Raw genomic sequence first — 24,746 nt, forward strand, 5'->3', positions numbered from 1 at the left:
TGCACCCACAGTTATGTGCATATGAATCCAGTCTTCCGAGGGGACCTGTCTCTCTGGGGTGCTCAGTCAGCCAGAGCCCTGGTAGTGGCACAATTGCTTCATATTAAAGGGGAAGTAAAGTCTAAAATAGAATAAGGCTAGAAATGCTGTATTTTGTATACTAAACATAAACATGAACTTACTGCACCACAAGCCTAATCAAACAAATAATTTATGCTTTCAAAGTTGGCCACAGGGGGTCACCATCTTGTAACTTTGTTATACATCTTTTCAAGACCAAGACTGTGCACATGCTCAGTGTGATCTGGGCTGCTTAGGGAATCGTCATAAATGATCAAAACAGCACAAGTCAAATAATATCTGCCAGAAGCCGATACAGCAAGACTGATTAATAATCAGAATATACAGACTGCACTGGCTCCTGTGTTGTCATGTAATCTATTGTGGATTTTATAGTATTTGTATTGTTTAATACAACCTTTCTCCAACTCTGCAGAACCCGTGGCTGCAACAAAATAATCCTCCAAATAGAATCCCAGTTTATCTGTTAAATCTGGCTCCATGATCTTTGTCCCTGCAGCTGGAGTTGGAAACAGTAAAGGTGATGTAAAGGCAAAAATGAAATCCAATACAAATCTCTACACAGTCGCCGACTGCTCTACAGGGAAACAAACAAAGCTGCTTGAGTTCTGCATGGCTGGGAAGTAAGGCGGGGGCTCCCCCTGCTGTTCATAAGTATGATTGTTTCCCTGCAGAGCAGTTAGGGACCATCTGACAATTCCTATCCACAGCAGTAAATGAAGGGAGATTTTCACTGCATACAGTCAGGTTTCTTATAAAAACAGTACACATTTTTTAATTAAAGTATATTGGAGATAGGTTTCTTTTTCATTAAAGAAAGTAAAAATGGGATTTTATTTTTTTGCCTTTACATGCCCTTTAATGGCATCGGAAATTTAACTTTTTGCCTGGAAATGGGCTGTAACTGATGGGTGTATATATGATATGTCTGTGCTGATCAGCTGGACAGTATTAAAGTGTGAAACTCAGAACTCTCCGAGACACTGGGAAGCAGCTGTACATTTTATATATATTTTATAGTCTTTGGCATAATAGAGAAAAGTGCATTAACATGGCACAGCTGTACTGGCACCCTAAGGCTTTAAGGATCACTGAGCATCTAAATAGAATAAAGCTTTGGGCTACTGTGAGCAGTGTGTTTACCATTTTAGGCACTCGTGCCCCTTATAGATTTAGAAACTCAATAAGGAAAATGTTTTGTCACCCAGGAACACTATCCTTAAGATCGTCTCCATAGCAGGTCGTCTGAATCCCAGCATGGACATCACTCAAAATGCATGATCGCATGAAAACACAGCAGTGATGGTTTGTGCTCCATTACATTGGGCAGCAGGTGTGACGCAAATTAAATTGCATTTTGTTGCTGGTGACTTCACACGGGTGACAAAACACATGCATGCTATTGCCCTTATTGTGAGCCCACTGAGTGCAGAAACACAAATACTGATGGGGTTTAAAGTGATCCTCAGCTTCAATGTATTTCCAATATTTAATGCTGCCTGTGACCTTGAAGTAGTCACCTAAAGGGGTGGTTTACTTTTCAGTTAACTTTTAGTATGTTCTAGAATAGCTAATTCTAAGCAGCTTTTCAATTAGTCTTCTTTCTTTATTGTTTTTTAATTAATTTGCCTTCTTCTTCTGACTCTTTCCAGCTTTCAAATGGGGGACACTGACCCCATCTAAAAACGAACACCCTGTAAGGCTACTAATTTATTGTTATTGCAACTTTTTTTATGCACCTATTAATTTAGGCCTTCTCCTATTCATATTCCAGTCTCCTATTCAAATCAGTGCATGGTTGCTAGGTTAATTTCAACCCTAGTTACAAGACTGATGAACTGCAAACTGGAGAGCTGCTAAATAAAAAGCTAAATAACTCAAAAACAAATAATACAAATGAAAACCAAATGCAAACTGTCTCAGAATATCCCTCTCTACATCCTACTAACAGTTAATTTAAAGATGAACAACCCCTTTAATGGCTCTGCAATTCAGGCACTAAACTTAGACTGTAAGCTCTACGGTATAGGGAATCTTTCTTAGACATCCAGTGTGTTTTGTGCAGAAACAAGAACAATGTACAGGTAAGGGAACCAATATCCAGAAACATGTTATCCAAAAAGTTCCGAATTACAGAAAGGCCCGTGTCCTATAGACTCCATTGTATCCAAATAATGCAAATTTTTAACAATGATTTCCTTTTTCTGTATAATAATGAAACAGAACTTTTACTCGTTACCAAATAAGATATAATAAATCCTTTTTGAAAACCAGCCTATTGGGTTTATTTAATGTTTACATAATTTTCTAGTAGACTTAAGGTATGAAGATCCAAATTACGGAAAGATCAGAAAATCCCATGTCTCATGCATTCTGGATAGTAAATAATATAACTGGTACTGTAAAATATAGGGATATTATAAGTAGGGAAGCACAGAATCCAGGATTCGGTTTGGGATTCGGCCTTTTTCAGCAAGATTTGGCCAATCCTTCTGCCCTGCCGAACTGAATTTGCATATGTGGTTGAATCCAAATTTTGGTGCATCCTTTATTATAAGTCACAAAGAGTTCCGTGACTATATAAAAGCATGAAGTCTAAGGCAAAGAACAGGAATGGGATCCATTATCAGGATATCCAGAAAGCTCTGAATTATGGAATGGCTGTGTCCCATATACTCCATTTTATCCAAATAATCCAAAAATGTTTTCCTTTTTTTATTTAATAATAAAACATTACCTCGTACTTGATCCCAACTAAGATATAATGATTGGAAGCAAAACCAGCCTATTGGGTTATTGGATAACAGGTCCCATTCCTGTATTATTATACAGGTTATGAAACTTTGAGATTGCTTCTAATATCCGCCTATTTTACAGCAGGGGGCTACATTATTTATTAGGATACACAACATTCCATGAGTCATATGATGCTAATGACATCACTAAGCCCCATTTATATAGAGAATAAAGTACCCCCTCTTTTAAATTATAAGGATATTATACGTTACCGAGGAGTTTCATGACCATATAAAAACACAAGGCCGAAGGCAACTTCTAATATCCTCATATTTGGCAATTGGGGTACTTTATTTATTATAATACACAAGATCCAGTGAGTCATGTGATAGAAATGACATCAGAACTCAGCGTTTATAACTGATGACATCAGAACTCACCGTTCATAAGGATATCATTTACAAGATATTAGTGGCTTTTGTGTATTATAAGGATATAATACACAAAAGCCATGAATATCTAGTAAATTATATCCTTATAAACGGTGAGTTCTGATGTCATCAGTTATAAACGGTGAGTTCTGATGTCATTTCTATCACATGGCTCACTGGATCTTGTGTATTATAATAAATAAAGTACCCCCAGTTGCAAAATATGAGGATATTAGAAGTTACCTCGGAGTTCCATGACCTGTATAAAAACAATCGGCCTTCAGCCTCGTACTTTTATATGGTCATGAAACTCCTCAGTAACTTATAATATCCTTATATTTTACAACAGGGGGTACTTTATTTACTATATCATTTGCATGGCTCTTATGTAAGAATATATATACGTTTTGACTTCCTAACCCTGAAATAAATTTGTTTGGCTACAATACAGACAATGTTACAATATAAGGACACAAAGAACAAAGTGAGAATTGTTATTTTATTGCTTTACTAAAAGCTCCACCCCTTCCATATAATGGCATACCCCCTAGTGAATTTGTAAGAGGGGTTTTCTAGATATACAGAGTTGTCAGGTAGGGAAGAGAACATATATAACTGAGCAACAAATAAAGGGACAGTTCTTTTTGTCAATGATCAAATCTGTAAAGTGATTATTATTGTTAGTAAGAGGCATTGAGAAGATAAATAATGAAAGTGCAGGTATTACCGTCCCCACTAAATTCATCTGTGGGATCCAGGAGGCATGCAAAGAGAAAGCAGAGAGAGGAATAAGAGGCTGCTGAACAGATAAAGAGTCCCACCGGGTTATCAGTACATTTATACACATTGTGCAGTTATTTGTTGTCCAACATTCTGTCCCCCAAACCATTTAGCTGAGGTTGAGGGGCGCATGGCAGACTATCAATCTGGTAAGAGACGGTACTGCAAGTGAAAAAGCGATCAAAACGATCCTGTGCGACTGATATCTTCATATCAGAAACATTACGACAATTATTTCACGGAAGAAGCTTTCAGAGGTGATACTTACCCTTTAGACCCACGGATAGGAAAGAACTGTGTACATAGAATTCAGTTTTATTACTAAAGGAATGATGGGCACAATATTAATAGGCTACGGTAATGGCAGGACAATGAGACACGATGTGAAACTCCTAAGAAGTATTTAACTAATTGCTTCTAATGAGCTAAAACTAGGAGTCCAATTGCTCTGCACAGGGATCCATTCATCTCACTGTATATAAATGGTGTATCAATAAGCTCCACATGGAGATGCAGGTATCAGCGGAAGCGCCAGGAGAAATCTGATTAGTTAATAACCCAGCCAAGGCACTGCCAGTTATTACACATGTTCCATTATATATCTTATATACTGGCCAGCAAGGGCACAATAATACTAATATAATAACTACTCCACCAGTGATTAGTGCTCTGTCTCTTGACTCACATTCTGCCTCAGCATCAGAAAGGGACTTGTCCTTCTCTCTCTCTCTCTCTCTCTCTCTCTCTCTCTCACAGTGTGATGCCAACTTCATCTTACCTATAACTCTACCCAAAAATTGCTAACAGCACTTTCATAATGCATATACTGTATGAAGTGGGCACCATCTAGGGGACTGTTCCTGCTGAATTGTGCTTAGTACAGGGGATACCTATGCTGCCATAGTTTTATGGGATCTCTCTGTACAGACTATGAGCAAACTTAGGGGACTGTCCCTGCTGAATTGTGCTTAGTACAGGGGATACCTATGCTGCCATAGTTTTATGGGATCTCTCTGTACAGACTATGAGCAAACTTAGGGGACTGTCCCTGCTGAATTGTGCTTAGTACAGGGGATACCTATGCTGCCATAGTTTTATGGGATCTCTCTGTACAGACTATGAGCAAACTTAGGGACTGTCCCTGCTGAATTGTGCTTAGTACAGGGGAATACCTATGCTGCCATAGTTTTATGGGATCTCTCTGTACAGACTATGAGCAAACTTAGGGACTGTTCCTGCTGAATTGTGCTTAGTACAGGGAATACCTATGCTGTCATAGTTTTATGGGATCTCTCTGAACAGACTATGAGCAAACTTAGGGACTGTTCCTGCTGAATTGTGCTTAGTACAGGGGAATACCTATGCTGCCATAGTTTTATGGGATCTCTCTGTACAGACTATGAGCAAACTTAGGGGCTGTTCCTGCTGAATTGTGCTTAGTACAGGGAATACCTATGCTGTCATAGTTTTATGGGATCTCTCTGAACAGACTATGCGCAAACTTAGGGGCTGTTCCTGCTGAATTGTGCTTAGTACAGGGAATACCTATGCTGCCATAGTTTTATGGGATCTCTCTGTACAGACTATGAGCAAATTTAGGGGACTGTTCCTGCTGAATTGTGCTTAGTACAGGGAATACCTATGCTGCCATAGTTTTATGGGATCTCTCTGTACAGACTATGAGCAAACTTAGGGGACTGTTCCTGCTGAATTGTGCTTAGTACAGGGAATACCTATGCTGCCATAGTTTTATGGGATCTCTCTGTACAGACTATGAACAAACTTAGGGACTGTTCCTGCTGAATTGTGCTTAGTACATGGGAAAACCTATGCTGCCATAGTTTTATGGGATCTCTCTGTACAGACTATGAGCAAATTTAGGGGACTGTTCCTGCTGAATTGTGCTTAGTACAGGGAATACCTATGTGCCATAGTTTTATGGGATCTCTCTGTACAGACTATGAGCAAACTTAGGGGACTGTTCCTGCTGAATTGTGCTTAGTACAGGGAATACCTATGCTGCCATAGTTTTATAGGATCTCTCTGTACAGACTATGAGCAAATTTAGGGGACTGTTCCTGCTGAATTGTGCTTAGTACAGGGAATACCTATGTGCCATAGTTTTATGGGATCTCTCTGTACAGACTATGAGCAAACTTAGGGGACTGTTCCTGCTGAATTGTGCTTAGTACAGGGAATACCTATGCTGCCATAGTTTTATGGGATCTCTCTGTACAGACTATGAACAAACTTAGGGACTGTTCCTGCTGAATTGTGCTTAGTACAGGGGAATACCTATGCTGCCATAGTTTTATGGGATCTCTCTGTACAGACTATGATAGAGTCCTGCAGCGGGTCGGGTACCCGCGGGTTACCCGCAAAAACCTGCGGTACCTGGCGGGTTGTGCTGAGAAGTTCCAGGTGCGGGTATACCCGCGGGGCGGTGATTCTGAGGGTGTGCAGGTCCTGGGTCGGGCCGCGGATCTTCTCATTAACGATATTTGCACCTTTTTCTGGTCACGCCGTGTCCCGATGACGTCACTTCCGGTTTACAATGAATGTACTTCCTGTTTTACTTCTTTTTTCCTTATCATATCGACTTCTGATGATGTCACTTCCGGTTTCTAATGACAGCACTTCCTGATTCTTGATGGTCAGCGGGTCGCGGGTCCGGGTTGCGGATAAGGTACTTGCGGGTCGGGTAGCGGGTCCAAGCGGGTAAGAATGCGGGTTGCGGGTCCGGGTTGCGGGTGCGGGTTGCGGGTACGGGTCGGGTACGGGTCCCAAAAAATGGACCCGCGCAGGACTCTAGACTATGAGCAAATTTAGGGGACTGTTCCTGCTGAATTGTGCTTAGTACAGGGAAAACCTATGTGCCATAGTTTTATGGGATCTCTCTGTACAGACTATGAACAAACTTAGGGACTGTTCCTGCTGAATTGTGCTTAGTACAGGGGAATACCTATGCTGCCATAGTTTTATGGGATCTCTCTGTACAGACTATGAGCAAATTTAGGGGACTGTTCCTGCTGAATTGTGCTTAGTACAGGGAATACCTATGCTGCCATAGTTTTATGGGATCTCTCTGTACAGACTATGAGCAAACTTAGGGGACTGTTCCTGCTGAATTGTGCTTAGTACAGGGAATACCTATGCTGCCATAGTTTTATGGGATCTCTCTGTACAGACTATGAACAAACTTAGGGACTGTTCCTGCTGAATTGTGCTTAGTACAGGGGAATACCTATGCTGCCATAGTTTTATGGGATCTCTCTGTACAGACTATGAGCAAATTTAGGGGACTGTTCCTGCTGAATTGTGCTTAGTACAGGGAATACCTATGTGCCATAGTTTTATGGGATCTCTCTGTACAGACTATGAACAAACTTAGGGACTGTTCCTGCTGAATTGTGCTTAGTACAGGGAATACCTATGTGCCATAGTTTTATGGGATCTCTCTGTACAGACTATGAGCAAATTTAGGGGACTGTTACTGCTGAATTGTGCTTAGTACAGAGGAATACCTATGCTGCCATAGTTTTATGGGATCTCTCTGTACAGACTATGAGCAAACTTAGGGGACTGTTCCTGCTGAATTGTGCTTAGTACAGGGAATACCTATGCTGCCATAGTTTTATGGGATCTCTCTGTACAGACTATGAGCAAACTTAGGGGACTGTTCCTGCTGAATTGTGCTTAGTACAGGGAATACCTATGCTGCCATAGTTTTATGTCTGTATAGACTATGAGCAAACTTAGGGGCTGTTTTCATTGTCCCTGTTGACTGAAGAGAACATTATGGAACCCTCCCTGCTGGCTCCCTGTAAGGCAAAATCAGTAGAACTTTTACAGAAGTCAGAGAAAACATTTAAAACTCACTAACAGTATGAGTGGAATAACATTTAATCAAATTCGACCCAATACATTCCTCTCTCTCACAGTTGCTGAACGTCGGATTTGCAGCCTCTGGAAACACCTTCTTCCCGTAAAAACGTAAAGATGATTGAGAAGCCACAGCCAAGAACAACACAAAAAGCTCATTCACAGGAGGGACAGAGCAGGCGTTCCCAGGTCCAAGCACAGAGGCTGCTCTGTACTCCTGCCCCGACTACTGAAATGTGAAGGGACTTCTTGTATTTACACACCGGGTATATGACATTACTCTGGGCACAGCTTGTACCCCAAGTCAGCAACTTATAGTAAAGAATCCCAATATAGTGCCCACATTAATACATCTATTTATTTTTAAACAAACTGCATGCAAGGAATAAAAAAAGGTAGAAAGCTTCCCCTCAAAAATACACTTCTGCAGAATAGTTTTTTTTTCCTGTTCTCTGGGTACCCCTGGAACTATAGCAGGGTGACACCCCAATGTTTCTATATATCTGTAACCTTGTTATGAGCTAAGGGGGCCCAGTCTGAAGGTCAGTTAGGGGGAGATTTGGGGTGAGTGATTATTTGTACCCTGGGTACCCCTGGAACTATAGCAGGGTGACACCCCAATGTTTCTATATATCTGTAACCTTGTTATGAGCTAAGGGGGCCCAGTCTAATGGTCAGTTAGGGGGAGATTTGGGGTGAGTGTTTATTTGTACTCTGGGTACCCCTGGAACTATAGCAGGGTGACACCCCGATGTTTCTATATATCTGTAACCTTGTTATGAGCTAAGGGGGCCCAGTCTGAAGGCCAGTTAGGGGGAGATTTGGGGTGAGTGTTTATTTGTACCCTGGGTACCCCTGGAACTATAGCAGGGTGACTGTTACCCCAATGTTTCTATATATCTGTAACCTTGTTATGAGCTAAGGGGGCCCAGTCAGAGTCAATTAGGGGGAGATTTGGGGTGAGTGCTTATCTGGTGCCCTCAAACTGCAACAGGGTGAAAACCTCTTTCAACACAACAGTTAAAAAGTTAAAACCTTGCAAGTCTGAAAAGTAGTCTCTGCTCGATCCAATCCATCTGTGAATTAGCTGCTTTACATTATCACACTGTGCAATAACATATAACTGGTTCTGCCCAACTGCTGTAATTTCCGTGGATGAAGTTATCCTCACATAGGGCTTTGATTTCACAAGTTACAGAATTGCCAGGTAGACAGCCAGAATAACACCATTCAGTATAATTAGCAGTTCATGGCTGGGAGGCCTATGACTGTATGAGCTGCCCTCCAACCTATAAGTGCGTTTATTTCTTATGAGCCCGACAAGTATCAGGGGCTCTGAGTCCACACATGCACCTCTCACATTACCATTAAAAGTTATAGTTTATATAAACTAGCAAGGAAACACTTTTAAGGGCAGATTTATCAAAGGTCAACTTTCGAAATTCATGTGAGTGTTTTAAAACTCCCCTAAACTTCCATAAATTCGAAATTTGATCATTCGAAATTTTTTTCAAACTTGGGTGAATTAAAATGACCCAAAAACTCGAATCGAATTTGAGTTTTAAAAACTCTATTAGAGTTTTTTCTCCAAAAAAAACTTGAATGTCTGAAAAGCTGCAAACAACTCCAAATTAATCCCTCACCTCTCCCACTAAACAGCACTTCTGCAGGTATGAGGTGGTGAATAATAAAATTTGAGATCTTAAAGGGCCAGAGTATGATGAATCTCAAAAATCTAATTCGAATTTATTGAAAAACTTGAATCGAATTTGATTAACTCCCTAGTCAAATGTGACAGTTTAAACCATAAAAAAAACTGGAAAATTTTAATTTCTAATTTTCAATTCAACCCTTAAAAACAACTACAAAAAGAGTTGCCTGGATGACTAGTCAAGCTAATCAAAAGAAAACATGGAAATCAAGAGGGAGGCTGCTCTACTCTTCCCATACAAGGTGACTGAATATGTTTTGCCAATATCTAGGACTATGATTAGAAGGGATGCACCGAATCCAGGATTCGGTTTGGGATTTGGCCAGAATTCTGCCTTTTTCAGCAGGATTTGGCTGAATCCTTCTGCCTGGCTGAACTGAATACTAATTTGCATATGCAAATTAGGGTGAGGACGGAAACAAGGAAGTAAAAAATGTTTTCCCCTTCCCATCCCTAATTTGCATATGCAAATTAGGATTTGGATTCGGTTCGGTATTCGGTCAAATCTTTCGCGAAGGATTCGGGGGTTCGGCCAACTCCAAAATAGTGGATTCGATGCATCCCTAATGATAAGGGCCTTCTATCATTCAAGCTGGTTGTTAGGGTGAACGACCTTAGCAACCATAAAGGCTGTATACAGGCAGCCATACAGCAGAGCCGTGGGTCAAAATTAATTTTAAAATAAATAGGAATATTAGAATGTCCATTGTCTACATTATATCTTTAAAGGGATCCTGTCAGTTTTTTTCAAAACACATCAGTCAATAGTGCTACTCCAGCAGAATTCTGCACTGAAATCCATTTCTCAAAAGGGCAAACAGATTTTTTTATATTCAAATTTGAAATCTGACATGGGGCTAGACATTTTGTCAATTTCCCAGCTGCCCCTGGTCATGTGACTTGTGCCTGCACTTTAGGAGAGAAATGCTTTCTGGCAGGCTGCTGTTTTTCCTTCTCAATGTAACTGAATGTGTCTCAGTAAAACATGGGTTTTTACTATTGAGTGTTGTTCTTAGATCTACCAGGCAGCCAGAAACATAACTAGAGGTGGGCGGGCTCTGGCACAGGACGCGCAGCCGGGCCCCCCGCCCCCTCCGTACACCCGGAACTGGCCGGGAATATGCGCCCGGACTGCTGGGGGGCCCTGAGGGGGTCCCTGGCCCGCTCGCACCCCCTGCTCCCCCGGTAGTTCCGTCACTGCAGGCAGCTGTTATCTAGTGTTAGGGAGCTGCTATCTGGTTACCTTCCCATTGTTCTGGCTGCTGGGGGGGAAATGGGAGGGGGTGATATCACTCCAACTTGCAGTACAGCAGTAAAGAGTGATTGAAGTTTATCAGAGCACAAGTCACATGACTTGGGGCAGCTGGGAAATTGACAATATGTCTAGCACCATGTCAGATTTCAAAATTGAATATAAAAAAATCAGTTTGCTCTTTTGAGAAATGGATTTCAGTGCAGCATTCTGCTGGAACAGCACTATTAACTGATGTTTTGAAAAAAACATGTTTTCCCCTTGACAGTATCCCTTTAATAGTGCTCTATATAGAGTCCATACAGATCTTTACAGAGGGGCAGCATAAAGTTATTTATATGTGGGGAGCTAGACTGTAACTGCCCCTGCCAAACCCCAAAACGAAGGGAACGGAGTGCCAGGGCATATTTATCCTCATGTTCATGTGCCAGGGCTGTGTGAGCCAATCACAATGCTGCATGATGCAAAGCTACTAATCTATAAGACAAGTGATTGTCATCTGAGGAAAGGCAGAGGCTAATTTGGGGCTATTTTGTTGGCTTGAGCCAATGCTATTTTGAGATGCCATAAGGAAAGGCAGCGTGTAATTAGCATGACCAGTAGGAATGTCACAGAGAGCTACAAAAGGGCAATGACTTCATCTGATTGTCTGGTGCCCCTTCTACCATTTCATTCTGATCTTCCTCACCATCCTCTCTGTATAGCAGGGAGTCCATAAATAGGTTCTGTTTCTTATTTAAAAAAAATAAATAACCTGGGGTGGCACAAGATATTCCCCTGCATGCGCAGACTAGCCGGCAAGTCTTACCTGACACGGAGACTGCGTGCGGCCGTACCCCATGCTTCTCGTTGTTGGCCAGCCTGTAAGAGAGAGGGTTGAATCTGTGAATGGTGCACATTCTTCATGGTCAAAGAGCCTGTGTCTTCCCCTCTAACGGGCTAACTTCTGTAATTAGCAGGACTAATCCATTTTCCACCCAGGCAGAGGGGGGGTATGAGAGAGGCCACTGAAAACTGAAAGGAAAATACCACTACCTCTTTTTTTTTGTGGCGCGGAGCTGTAAGAGAGAATGTTGTTGGAAGGTGGAAAGAGGAATTAATCTGGAAAACATTTGCTTTACTGAATGCTTGGCTTTTAATCATGAGACATATATAACATAGGGGACCACATACACAGGTTATATATCAGGAGTGTCCAATCTTCTTGCAACGAGGGCCAGATTTGGTGAGGTGAAAATGTGTGGGGGCCGACCATTCAGCCAGACTGACCATTAACATCATTTAACTCATTTAAACAAGGAATCACGTAATATTTGGGCACATTAGTGAAATGATGTGCCACTTGGTCTATACTGCTGCCTGTGAGCTGAAGTGTTAGTAATAGACACTTACTGGCATGTAGTGATGCAGCGCTGCTCTCACATACGTCTTTACTTTACTGTACTGGCACGTCAGTAAAGGTGGCCATACACGGGCCGATAAAAGCTGCCGACAGACCGAGTCGGCAGCTTATTGGCCCGTGTATGGGGGCCCCCGACGGGCTTCCCCGATCGAGATCTGGCCGAAAGTCTGGATCTATCCATGTATGGCCACCTTAAGTCTATTGGCACCTTCAGCCCTAAAGAAGTATGCATAAACAGTGCGTCACTACGTGCCAGTACATGTCTATCACCAACACCTTCAGCACACAGGCAGCAGTATAGACCAAGTGGCACATCATTTCACTAATGTGCCCATATATTACTGCTACGTCTACATGATTTCTAATTGCACTGTACTGGCGGGTCGCATTATTATTAATTTCAAGATGGAGGCTGAACGCCGGGGTAAATTTGGAAACGGCCCAAATTTTGGCCCCCGGGCCTGACTTTGGACATGCCTGTTATAGGTCACAAATTGGGTGACCTTAAGTAATATTACACTTATATTTACAGCATAATTAAGCAGTTTAGAATATAAAGATGTTATATATGTACAAGAGAAAGTCCCAAGGGAGAAATACATCTTTCATACATCAAGGGCTGGAGTATTTCATAACCACAAACTATATCTCTCCTTATCTAATGTAAGGAACAGAGTGGGACTGTAGATGACACTGTATTGTGCGCTATTAATCCCAATACATCCCTATGTTATATGTAGTTATGATAGTAATCCTGATACACCCCTATGTTATATGTAGTTATGATAGTAATCCTGATACACCCCTATGTTATATGTAGCTATGCTATTAATCCCAATATACCCCTATGTTATATGTAGTTATGCTATTAATCCTGATATACACCTATGTTATATGTAGGTGCCCTATTAATCCTGATACACCCCTATGTTATAAGTAGGTATGCTATTAAACTTGATACACCCCTATGTTATATGTAGGTGCGCTATTAATCCTGATACACCCCTATGTTAAACGTAGTTATGATAATAATCCTGATACACCCCTATGTTATATGTAGGTGCGCTATTAATCCTGATACACCCCTATGTTAAACGTAGTTATGATAATAATCCTGATACACCCCTATGTTATAAGTAGTTATGCTATGTATTAATACTGATACATCGTACATATGTTATATGTAGGTACACTATTAATCCTGATACTCCCCTATGTTATATGTCAGTGCACTATTAATCCCGATACACCCCTATGTTATACGTAGTTATGATATTAATCCTGATACACCATACATATGTTATATGTAGGTACACTATTATATTATCATATGTTATATGTAGGTGCACTATTAATCCTGATACACCCCTATGTTATACGTAGTTATGATAATAATCCTGATACACCCCTATGTTATACGTAGTTATGATATTAATCCTGATACACCATACATATGTTATATGTAGGTACACTATTATATTATCATATGTTATATGTAGGTGCACTATTAATCCTGATACACCCCTATGTTATATTTAGTTATGCTATAAATCCTGATACACCCCTATGTTATATGTAGGTGCACTATTAATCCTGATACACCCCTATGTTATATGTAGCTGCACTATTAATCCTGATACACCCGTTATATGTAGGTGCACTATTAATCTTGATACACCCCTATGTTATAAGTAGGTGCACTATTAATCCTGATACACCCCTATGTTATATGTAGGTGCACTATTAATATTGATACACCCGTATGTTATATGTAGGTGCACTATTAATCCTGATACACCCCTATGTTATAAGTAGGTGCACTATTAATCCTGATACACCCCTATGTTATATGTAGGTGCACTATTAATATTGATACACCCCTATGTTATATGTAGGTGCACTATTAATCCTGATACACCCCTATGTTATATGTAGGTGCACTATTAATCCTGATACACCCCTATGTTATAAGAAGGTGCTCTATTAATCCTGATACACCCCTATGTTATATGTAGGTGCACTATTAATCCTGATACACCCCTATGTTATATTTAGGTGCACTATTAATCTTGATACACCCCTATGTTATATGTAGGTGCACTATTAATCCTGATACACACCTATGTCATAAGTAGGTGCACTATTAATCCTGATACACCCCTATGTTATATGTAGGTGTCGGTGCATGGGCTGAAAGGCTGGACGCTGGCATTCCCCACTGTCTCCTGCTAAATAAACTGGGAAGTTCCCTACATTCCTTATGTGCATTTCTGCCACTTTCTTCACAGACTCATTCACACTGGGTCATTGCCGAGTATTTTAGCACCAGGCGTGATCAGCCATTTCTGTCTTGCCAAGAAAGCTCCACCCAAGTCTCTTACACCATCAATATACAAAGTTAGTAAGGATTCAAGCTTCTATAAAGAGAGACTTTTCCTTTTGGAAGGCAGATTCTTCTGCACAAATCTCAACATCTTTTTATATTTCAAATGGTGCATAAAACTTGCCTTATATCAGTGGGAGCTGCCATAATGTTTGACTCAAAACAAACATGGCAGCACTGTTAACCCTGATTATGGAGGACTCCTGTACAGAATTATTATATATACTGTATATTTATAGATACATAAACACACAGAAAGTGGTTTGTCTCCAGTGCAAGTGTCTGAGTGATGGGAGGCAGAGAAGGGGAAAGCCACTGAATTACAGGTCCGCTGATTTAGCTGCTGCCAGAGTTGAGCTCAGGGCTATTCTGAAATGCTGCCGTCTGTTGGCCAATGTAAATGTGCCATTGCCCCTCCTGTGCTTCTCCTGTCAGCACTTTGGCCGGGGTCACTGTTGATTTAACCTTTTTCTTTTTACATAAAAATGTCATTCAGAAATCCATTATCAGTGGCCCTGCAGCTGTTCTGAACTGCAATTCCCAGAATCCTTCTCAAAGCCAATGACCTTTAATTCAGCAAGAGCAAGGGAGGGGAATGTACGTAAATCTGCACTGCCCAGATAAACAAAGGTTAAATGAAACCTACAAAATCAATATATAACATAATCCTATGCATTTCAGTGTAATGCAGCCCCACACAACTACCAACATTCCATCTGAACATTCAATACTTTCAATAGATACAAATGAGATTCAACATTGCAGAACTGTATCACTCATGTATTATAAGGGATAATGTACCCCCTACTGTAAATGATAAGGATATTAGAAGTCACTGAGGGGTTGTTCTGTGACCATATAAAGGCACAAGGCTGCAGGCTGAGTTATACAGGGAACTCTGAGTATCACTCATGTATTATAAGGGATAATGTACCCCCTACTGTAAATGATAAGGATATTAGAAGTCACTGAGGGGTTGTTCTGTGACCATATAAAGGCACAAGGCTGCAGGCTGAGTTATACAGGGAACTCTGAGTATCACTCATGTATTATAAGGCATAATGTACCCCCTACTCTAAATGATAAGGATATTAGAAGTCACTGAGGGGGTTGTTCTGTGACCATATAAAGGCACAAGGCTGCAGGCTGAGTTATACAGGGAACTCTGAGTATTACTCATGTATTATAAGGGATAATGTACCCCCTACTGTAAATGATAAGGATATTAGACGTCACTGAGGGGTTGTTCTGTGACCATATAAAGGCACAAGGCTGCAGGCTGAGTTATACAGGGAACTCTGAGTATCACTCATGTATTATAAGGGATAATGTACCCCCTACTGTAAATGATAAGGATATTAGAAGTCACTGAGGGGTTGTTCTGTGACCATATAAAGGCACAAGGCTGCAGGCTGAGTTATACAGGGAACTCTGAGTATCACTCATGTATTATAAGGGATAATGTACCCCCTACTGTAAATGATAAGGATATTAGAAGTCACTGAGGGGTTGTTCTGTGACCATATAAAGGCACAAGGCTGCAGGCTGAGTTATACAGGGAACTCTGAGTATCACTCATGTATTATAAGGGATAATGTACCCCCTACTCTAAATGATAAGGATATTAGAAGTCACTGAGGGGGTTGTTCTGTGACCATATAAAGGCACAAGGCTGCAGGCTGAGTTATACAGGGAACTCTGAGTATTACTCATGTATTATAAGGGATAATGTACCCCCTACTGTAAATGATAAGGATATTAGACGTCACTGAGGGGTTGTTCTGTGACCATATAAAGGCACAAGGCTGCAGGCTGAGTTATACAGGGAACTCTGAGTATCACTCATGTATTATAAGGGATAATGTACCCCCTACTGTAAATGATAAGGATATTAGAAGTCACTGTAGGGTTCTATGACCATATAAAGACACAAGGCTGCAGGCTGAGTTATACAGGGAACTCTGAGTATCACTCATGTATTATAAGGGATAATGTACCCCCTACTGTAAATGATAAGGATATTAAAAGTCACTGAGGGGATTTGTGACCATATAAAGGAATAAAATAACAGGATTTCTAGGTTCCTCATCACTAATAGTAAATGAACTAGTCATTTATTAATGACCTGAAAAGTGCACATCAGTAATCATGAACAGAGATTATAGTTAATTAATTTTTCATACTTTCAAAGACATTGGGCCTTTGCTAAATATTACTAGAGGATTAATACAAGGCATATTTAGAATTAACTTTACAGTGCAGGCAAATAAATACTTACTTTGGTAAAGATGGTAGAGCTCTCTCGCCTTCTGCATTTAAAAACAAACAAGAGAGAAGCTGTTAGAGTTTTGCATAATCTTCTTGACAAAGGCAAAATACAAAAATATTACTTGCAAAATAATTCAATAAATAAAGAATCAGGTGACATTATAGTGCTGAGATACAGTGGTGTGAGAAACTATTTGCCCCCTTCCTGATTTCTTATTCTTTTGCATGTTTGTCACACAAAATGTTTCTGATCATCAAACACATTTAACTATTAGTCAAAGATAACACAAGTAAACACAAAATGCAGTTTTTAAATGAGGATTTTTATTATTTAGGGAGAAAAGAAATCCAAACCTGTGTGAAAAAGTAATTGCCCCCTGAACCTAATAACTGGTTGGGCCACCCTTAGCAGCAATAACTGCAATCAAGCGTTTGCGATAACTTGCAGCGAGTCTGTTACAGCGCTCTGGAGGAATTTTGGCACTCATCTTTGCAGAATTGTTGTAATTCAGCTTTATTTGAGGGTTTTCTAGCATGAAACGCCTTTTTAAGGTCATGCCACAACATCTCAATAGGATTCAGGTCAGGACTTTGACTAGGCCACTCCAAAGTCTTCATTTTGTTTTTCTTCAGCCATTCAGAGGTGGATTTGCTGGTGTGTTTTGAGTCATTGTCCTGCTGCAACACCCAAGATCGCTTCAGCTTGAGTTGACGAACAGATGGCCGGACATTCTCCTTCAGGATTTTTTGGTAGACAGTAGAATTCATGGTTCCATCTATCACAGCAAGTCTTCCAGGTCCTGAAGCAGCAAAACAACCCCAGACCATCACACTACCACCACCATATTTTACTGTTGGTATGATGTTCTTTTTCTGAAATGTTGTGTTACTTTTACGCCAGATGTAACGGGACGCGCACCTTCCAAAAAGTTCAACTTTTGTCTCGTCGGTCCACAAGGTATTTTCCCAAATGTCTTGGCAATCATTGAGATGTTTTTTAGCAAAATTGAGACGAGCCTTAATGTTCTTTTTGCTTAAAAGTGGTTTGCGCCTTGGAAATGTGCCATGCAGGCCGTTTTTGCCCAGTCTCTTTCTTATGGTGGAGTCGTGAACACTGACCTTAATTGAGGCAAGTGAGGCCTGCAGTTCTTTAGATGTTGTCCTGGGGTCTTTTGTGGCCTCTCGGATGAGTTGTCTCTGCGCTCTTGGGGTCATTTAGGTAGGCCGGCCACTCCTGGGAAGGTTCACCACTGTTCCATGTTTTTGCCATTTGTGGATAATGGCTCTCACTGTGGTTCGCTGGAGTCCCAAAGCTTTAGAAATGGCTTTATAACCTTTGAAATTGAACTCAGGTGGGATAAACCACAGTTAAGTTATTTTTTAACAAGGGGGCAATCACTTTTTCACACAGGCCCATGTAGATTTGGAGGTTTTTTTCTCCCTTAATAACGTAAACCTTCATTTAAAAACTGCATTTTGTGTTCAATTATGTTATCTTTGACTAATAGTTAACGGTTTTTGATGAGCAGAAACAATTAAGTGTGACAAACATGCAAAAGAATAAGAAATCAGGAAGGGGGCAAATAGTTTTTCACACCACTGTATGTACCTTTTCCTTTACAGCTTGGAAATAACTATCTACTTATAATTAAACTACACACTGACCTAAATATGCTGTACTTCTGTAGCAATGGCAAATGATAGAACAAAGAACAAATTGCCTCCCCATGGGATATGTATAAGTTGTTTCAATGTTACGCTCTTCATAACATCATTGGTTAGGATTAAACATATATATACAGATATGGGACCTACTATCTAGAATGGTCGGGACCTGGGGTTTTCTGGAAAAAGGATCTTTCTTTAATTTGGATCTTCATACCTTAAGTCTACTAGAAAATCATATAAACATGAAATAAAGCCAATAGGCTGGTTTTGCCTCCAATAAGGAATAATTATATCTTAGTTGGGATCAAGTACAAGTTACTGTTTTATTATTACACAGATAATGGAAATCATTTTTAAAAATTTGGACTATTTCATTATAATGCAGTTTATGGGAGACAGCCATGCAGTAATTCAGGATTTTCTGGATAATTGGTTTCCGGATAATGGATTCCATACCTGTATAAAGATCCATTATAAAGAGATTGCGGAAACTGCCACTAGCTGGCACATAGAAGTAAAGTACATTGACATGTCTCATTTTGGAAATAAATAGAGGGACAAAAAAAATTTGGCGCGCTCATGACCATTTTTGTGGCCACACCCCCTAATTACCATCTTCATTTTACAAAATTTGGCAGGTTATGAACGTATGAACATATTTCTGTATTTCTTTTCCCAGTTATTACAGTTTTGCTAATGAAGGTGAATTGCCCTTTAAGCTGTGAGTCTAACTTCTCCAAAGGGACATCCTCATATAAATTGTTACAATTACTTATTTGCTTATCTCAAAATTGATACAAAAGTATCTTATCTGCAGCTGTGGCTGTTCTAGGCTCTCTGCCAAAAGCTAATTAAGTTTGAAACTTTGTTTCTTTTTCTGGCGGTTCAGTGCAGAGAAAGTCAGGAGTTTTCAGTATAAATGCGGGGCAGCGGGACTGAGGGTTGAGCTGTCAAAAGCGGGACTGTCCCGCTGAAAACAGGACAGTTGGGAGGTATGCATTGAGAATATCCTTGAAAAATGGCAAAGCTGCAAAAGCTTAGGACATGTACAAAGTCAGTGGGTTCTTCGTGCGACCCACAAAACGAGAGCAGTCTTCTAGCATAGACATTTTAGGCTGACATCTTAGCCTATGTCTACGTCAGAATCAAGTACAAAGCCCAATATCCCTACAGTAAGAAAATTAGGGAATTTTATTAAAAAAAAAAACCTGAATACAGGAAATGGCACCAGCTCTCTAACTCTGAGTTAGTCAGTGACTATAAGGGGGGCCACATGGGACATAAATGTTCAGTGAGTTTGTAATTGATCCTCAGCATTCAGCTCAGATTCAAAAGCAACAGTTATGTTGAAAAGCAGGAAGTAGTGTTCTGGCTATTATGTTACACATCCACTCACTCCAGCCTTTATACATTACATTTTTGCATAACTAACTATATTAGATACATTTTTTTATTTTGTACATCTATTTACCCAGTTTTTATTTTTACACTGAACTGTTCCTTTAACAGTAAAACCCTAGTGTTTTTGCTTTTAGTTTATTCCATAGAAAGCCAAAGGGCAAATTTCCTTGGTAAATGGCCGTATTGGAACTAATTACTGATCCTACTTGGGTGATAAATCAGAGATGTCCGGGAGGAATGAGAATCCTAAATCACGGGCACATTTCACGCTTAGTATAATTCGACTCTATTCGTGTGCAGATCCAACAATCTATAGCATTATATGTATTTAATTTCCCCGGCTCATTGCTCTTCAGATCAAAGGCATAAGCATGGGGTTGCAAAAGTAATGGTTCCTCATATCTAGGTGGGTTCTGTAAACAAGGTATCCTTATGTCCCAAATACTTAGAATACATCCTTCCCAATCAGCTAATACCTGGCAACATCTTTGTAGGCAGTTTGTTATTTCCTATAAAAGCTCAGTGTGTAACAATAGTGTGTAACAATAGTGTGTAACAATAGTGTGTAACAATAGTGTGTAACAATAGTGTGTAACAATAGTGTGTAATAGTAAAAGGAGATTTAGAGGAGGAAGAGGGATGACATATGTTGCATGACAATGAGGAGCAGACACATATCTGAGTTGATCAGATGGGTCATGTTCTTTAATTCAGGCCTGCAGGAGGAACACAATTCAGCCATCTTGACCAGGAGGAAGGAGAGCAGCCCCCCAGTAGAACCCAGATGTACAGATCAATTAGCATCAGTCCTGGCACTAATTTGCTTAAAGGAAAAGGGGCCGTAAAAATGGCACAATCCTCAAGAGTTAAAGGAACAGTAACACCAAAAAAATTAAAGTAATGAAATATAATTTCCTGTTGTGCTGCACTGGTAAAACTGGTGTGTTTGCTTCAGAAACTCAACTAAAGTTTATATAAACAAGCTGCTGTGTAGCCATGGGGGCAGCCATTCAAGCACAGGATACACAGGAGATAACAGATAAGTACTACTATAGTTTATATAAACAAACTGCTGTGTAGCCATGGGGGCAGCCATTCAAGCACATGATACACAGTAGATAACAGATAAGTACTACTATAGTTTATATAAACAAACTGCTGTGCAGCCATGGGGGCAGCCATTCAAGCACAGGATACACAGTAGATAACAGATAAGTACTACTATAGTTTATATAAACAAGCTGCTGTGTAGCCATGGGGGCAGCCATTCAAGCACAGGATACACAGTAGATAACAGATAAGTACTACTATAGTTTATATAAACAAGCTGCTGTGTAGCCATGGGGGCAGCCATTCAAGCACAGGATACACAGTAGATAACAGATAAGTACTACTATAGTTTATATAAACAAGCTGCTGTGTAGCCATGGGACAGCCATTCAAGCACAGGATATACAGTAGATAACAGATAAGTACTACTATAGTTTATATAAACAAGCTGCTGTGTAGCCATGGGGGCAGCCATTCAAGCACAGGATACACAGTAGATAACAGATAAGTACTACTATAGTTTATATAAACAAGCTGCTGTGTAGCCATGGGGGCAGCCATTCAAGCACAGGATACACAGTAGATAACAGATAAGTACTACTATAGTTTATATAAACAAGCTGCTGTGTAGCCATGGGGGCAGCCATTCAAGCACAGGATACACAGTAGATAACAGATAAGTACTACTATAGTTTATATAAACAAGCTGCTGTGTAGCCATGGGGCAGCCATTCAAGCACAGGATACACAGTAGATAACAGATAAGTACTACTATAGTTTATATAAACAAGCTGCTGTGTAGCCATGGGGGCAGCCATTCAAGCACAGGATACACAGTAGATAACAGATAAGTACTACTATAGTTTATATAAACAAGCTGCTGTGTAGCCATGGGGGCAGCCATTCAAGCACAGGATACACAGTAGATAACAGATAAGTACTACTATAGTTTATATAAACAAGCTGCTGTGTAGCCATGGGGGCAGCCATTCAAGCACAGGATACACAGTAGATAACAGATATGCTTTGTAGTATAGAATGTGATTCTTCAGAACTTATCTGTTATCTACTATGTGTTGTGTGTTTGAAACCTTAACAAAATTCTTCTATAACTAAACAAAATGATTTCAGCAAACTAAACTTCCATTTACTGTAACCTTTTGTGTTTCATCTCGGCAGATGTTCAGGAAGTAATGGATTACTGTATAAATCTAAAAAAAACAACACTTTTTTGGCATTAATATATACAAATCGGACTGGCAGGTAATAAACTGCTCCAAATCAGCAGCTTCAAGCCAAGTAAAATGAAAAAAACAAGACAAGCAATATGGCAATAACTTACTGAAACTCCGCTTGCACTCCTCTTCAGAAAGTGATCAGGCGATCCGTTGTTCAGGCGCTCGAATTCTCCTCCCTGCCTTCCTTATAGGAGATAGCCAGGGAGGAGAAATCAAGCGCCGCACGATGGATCGCCCGATCACCTTTTCTGAAGCAAGTGGAGTTTCGGTAAATTATTTATTATAAGAGGCTTTGCGATATTAACGTTTCATTTGTCTTGGTGTTTTTTTCTATGTTTATGAACAAATTTTTAACAAAATTTTTTTGATGTTACTGGTCCTTTAATAAAGTTAACTGTTCTGCTACAATAAGAAATAGCAATGAAAATAGGTGCACAAACAGGTTTCTTTTTATTTTCCTATATGTGAATATTAATCATGAGAATTTTCTCAAGTCTCATTGCCAGGGGCCCTGCAAAGTAAATTGACCCGGACTGGACCCGCTACCTGACCTGACCCGCAAGTTCCTTATCCTCAATCATCGGAAGTAGGCGTCATCAGAAAAAAGGCAGTAGAACAGGAAATGCGGTCATTGTAAACCGGAACTGACATCAACGAAAGTAGGCGTGATCAGAAAAAATGTGTAATAATCGCTATTGAGAAGACCTGCGGCCCGACCCACAGAACCGCCGACCCGCATCTATACACGCAACCGAAACTTCTACACACAAGGTTTTTGCGGGTAACCTGCGGGTACCTGACCAGCTGCAGGACTCTACCGGATTGGTCTGAAAGGAGCTTTGATAAATTTAAGGGAAATTTTTTCGTTAGAGTGTGTGACCTTGTACATGTTGGAATTTAAAGGGCACAAGCCAATGAACACAGACAAGAAAATCTGCTGCTGAAAGGGCAAGTCTAAAGCTGCATATTTTACATTATTTATGTATGTTCTGATAGCATTGCCAACGTTCTGCTTTCCAAACAACATTTAACTCCTCAACCTGCCTGGCTACTTGGTAACGCACTGCATATTCGCATCAATGTGAATTCAGGGTGTTGTGAGCGCCCCCTATCCAACATAAACATTAACAATAAAATCAGGGCTATTTTATTCCCTGGGTATAAAAGGGAACCAGAGAGATAAATAGTGTAACTCTTGAATATCCTATAGATATGTGGATGAATTTCAGCATTGAAATGAGCATTGAAATGAGCATTTGAGAAGGTCACGGTATACAAAGTAACACAAAGAAAATGTTCACCAGGGAAGTAGGAATGAATATAATGGGATGTGTTTCCTGGCTGCTCTTTAACATACAGAGAAGCTTGAGGAATACAAGTCCCATTAAGATGCCAGTTAGAAACTCCATGTACCTTTCTGTGGCCTGATGATAAAAGATTCTGAGGCTCCACTGACGAGGCGACAGTATCCATCTATCAAATCCGCCATGTTTTCAGCGATGGTGAGGGACGGGGCTGTAACAGTCAGAGGCTGAAGGAAAGAGGATGTCCAAGAAAAGAGGCATTATAGCAACGCATGGAGTGTCACAGAACAGCTGCATCCTAAACTCAGAGCAATGTACAGTATGGGACTGATGTACAGTATACATTGCTCTGATTCATTAGAAGAGTTAATGAGTGTGTGTATGGGACTGATGTACAGTATACATTGCTCTGATTCATTAGAAGTTAATGAGTGTGTATGGGGCTGATGTACAGTATACATTGCTCTGATTCAGTAGAAGAGTTAATGAGTGTGTGTATGGGACTGATGTACAGTATACATTGCTCTGATTCAGTAGAAGAGTTAATGAGTGTGTGTATGGGACTGATGTACAGTATACATTGCTCTGATTCAGTAGAAGAGTTAATGAGTGTGTATGGGACTGATGTATAGTATATACATTGCTCTGATTCAGTAGAAGAGTTAATGAGTGTGTATGGGACTGATGTATAGTATATACATTGCTCTGATTCAGTAGAAGAGTTAATAAGTGTGTATGGGACTGATGTACAGTATACATTGCTCTGATTCAGTAGAAGAGTTAATGAGTGTGTGTATGGGACTGATGTACAGTATACATTGCTCTGATTCAGTAGAAGAGTTAATGAGTGTGTGTATGGGACTGATGTACAGTATACATTGCTCTGATTCAGTAGAAGAGTTAATGAGTGGTGTATGGGACTGATGTACAGTATACATTGCTCTGATTCAGTAGAAAGAGTTAATGAGTGTGTGTATGGGACTGATGTACAGTATACATTGCTCTGATTCAGTAGAAGAGTTAATGAGTGTGGTATGGGGCTGATGTAAGTATACATTGCTCTAAATTCAGTAGAAGAAGTTAATAAAGGGGTGTGTATGGGACTGATGTACAGTATATCATTGCTCTATCAGTAAGAGTTAACTGTGTATGGGACTGA

The 24,746-nt window shown here is 40.2% G+C and overlaps 1 protein-coding gene across 19 annotated transcripts in view; it reads right to left on the reverse strand.

Moving 5' to 3' along the window:
- ptk2.S (protein tyrosine kinase 2 S homeolog) overlaps window positions 1-24,746 on the reverse strand; it is a 182,990-nt gene that overhangs the window by 48,379 nt on the left and 109,865 nt on the right. For 11 of the 19 annotated variants that reach the window (XM_041567144.1, XM_041567140.1, XM_041567150.1 and 8 more), the window contains exons 11-14: window positions 23,697-23,814; window positions 16,937-16,967; window positions 11,682-11,734; window positions 3,976-3,993 (exon numbers count right to left, since the gene is read on the reverse strand). In XM_041567144.1, the coding sequence (XP_041423078.1) occupies window positions 3,976-3,993; window positions 11,682-11,734; window positions 16,937-16,967; window positions 23,697-23,814 (220 nt within the window). 19 annotated transcript variants of the gene reach the window in all.

This window comes from Xenopus laevis, chromosome 6S, assembly GCF_017654675.1.
Source record: "Xenopus laevis strain J_2021 chromosome 6S, Xenopus_laevis_v10.1, whole genome shotgun sequence".
NCBI classification, from domain to species: Eukaryota; Metazoa; Chordata; class Amphibia; order Anura; family Pipidae; genus Xenopus; species Xenopus laevis.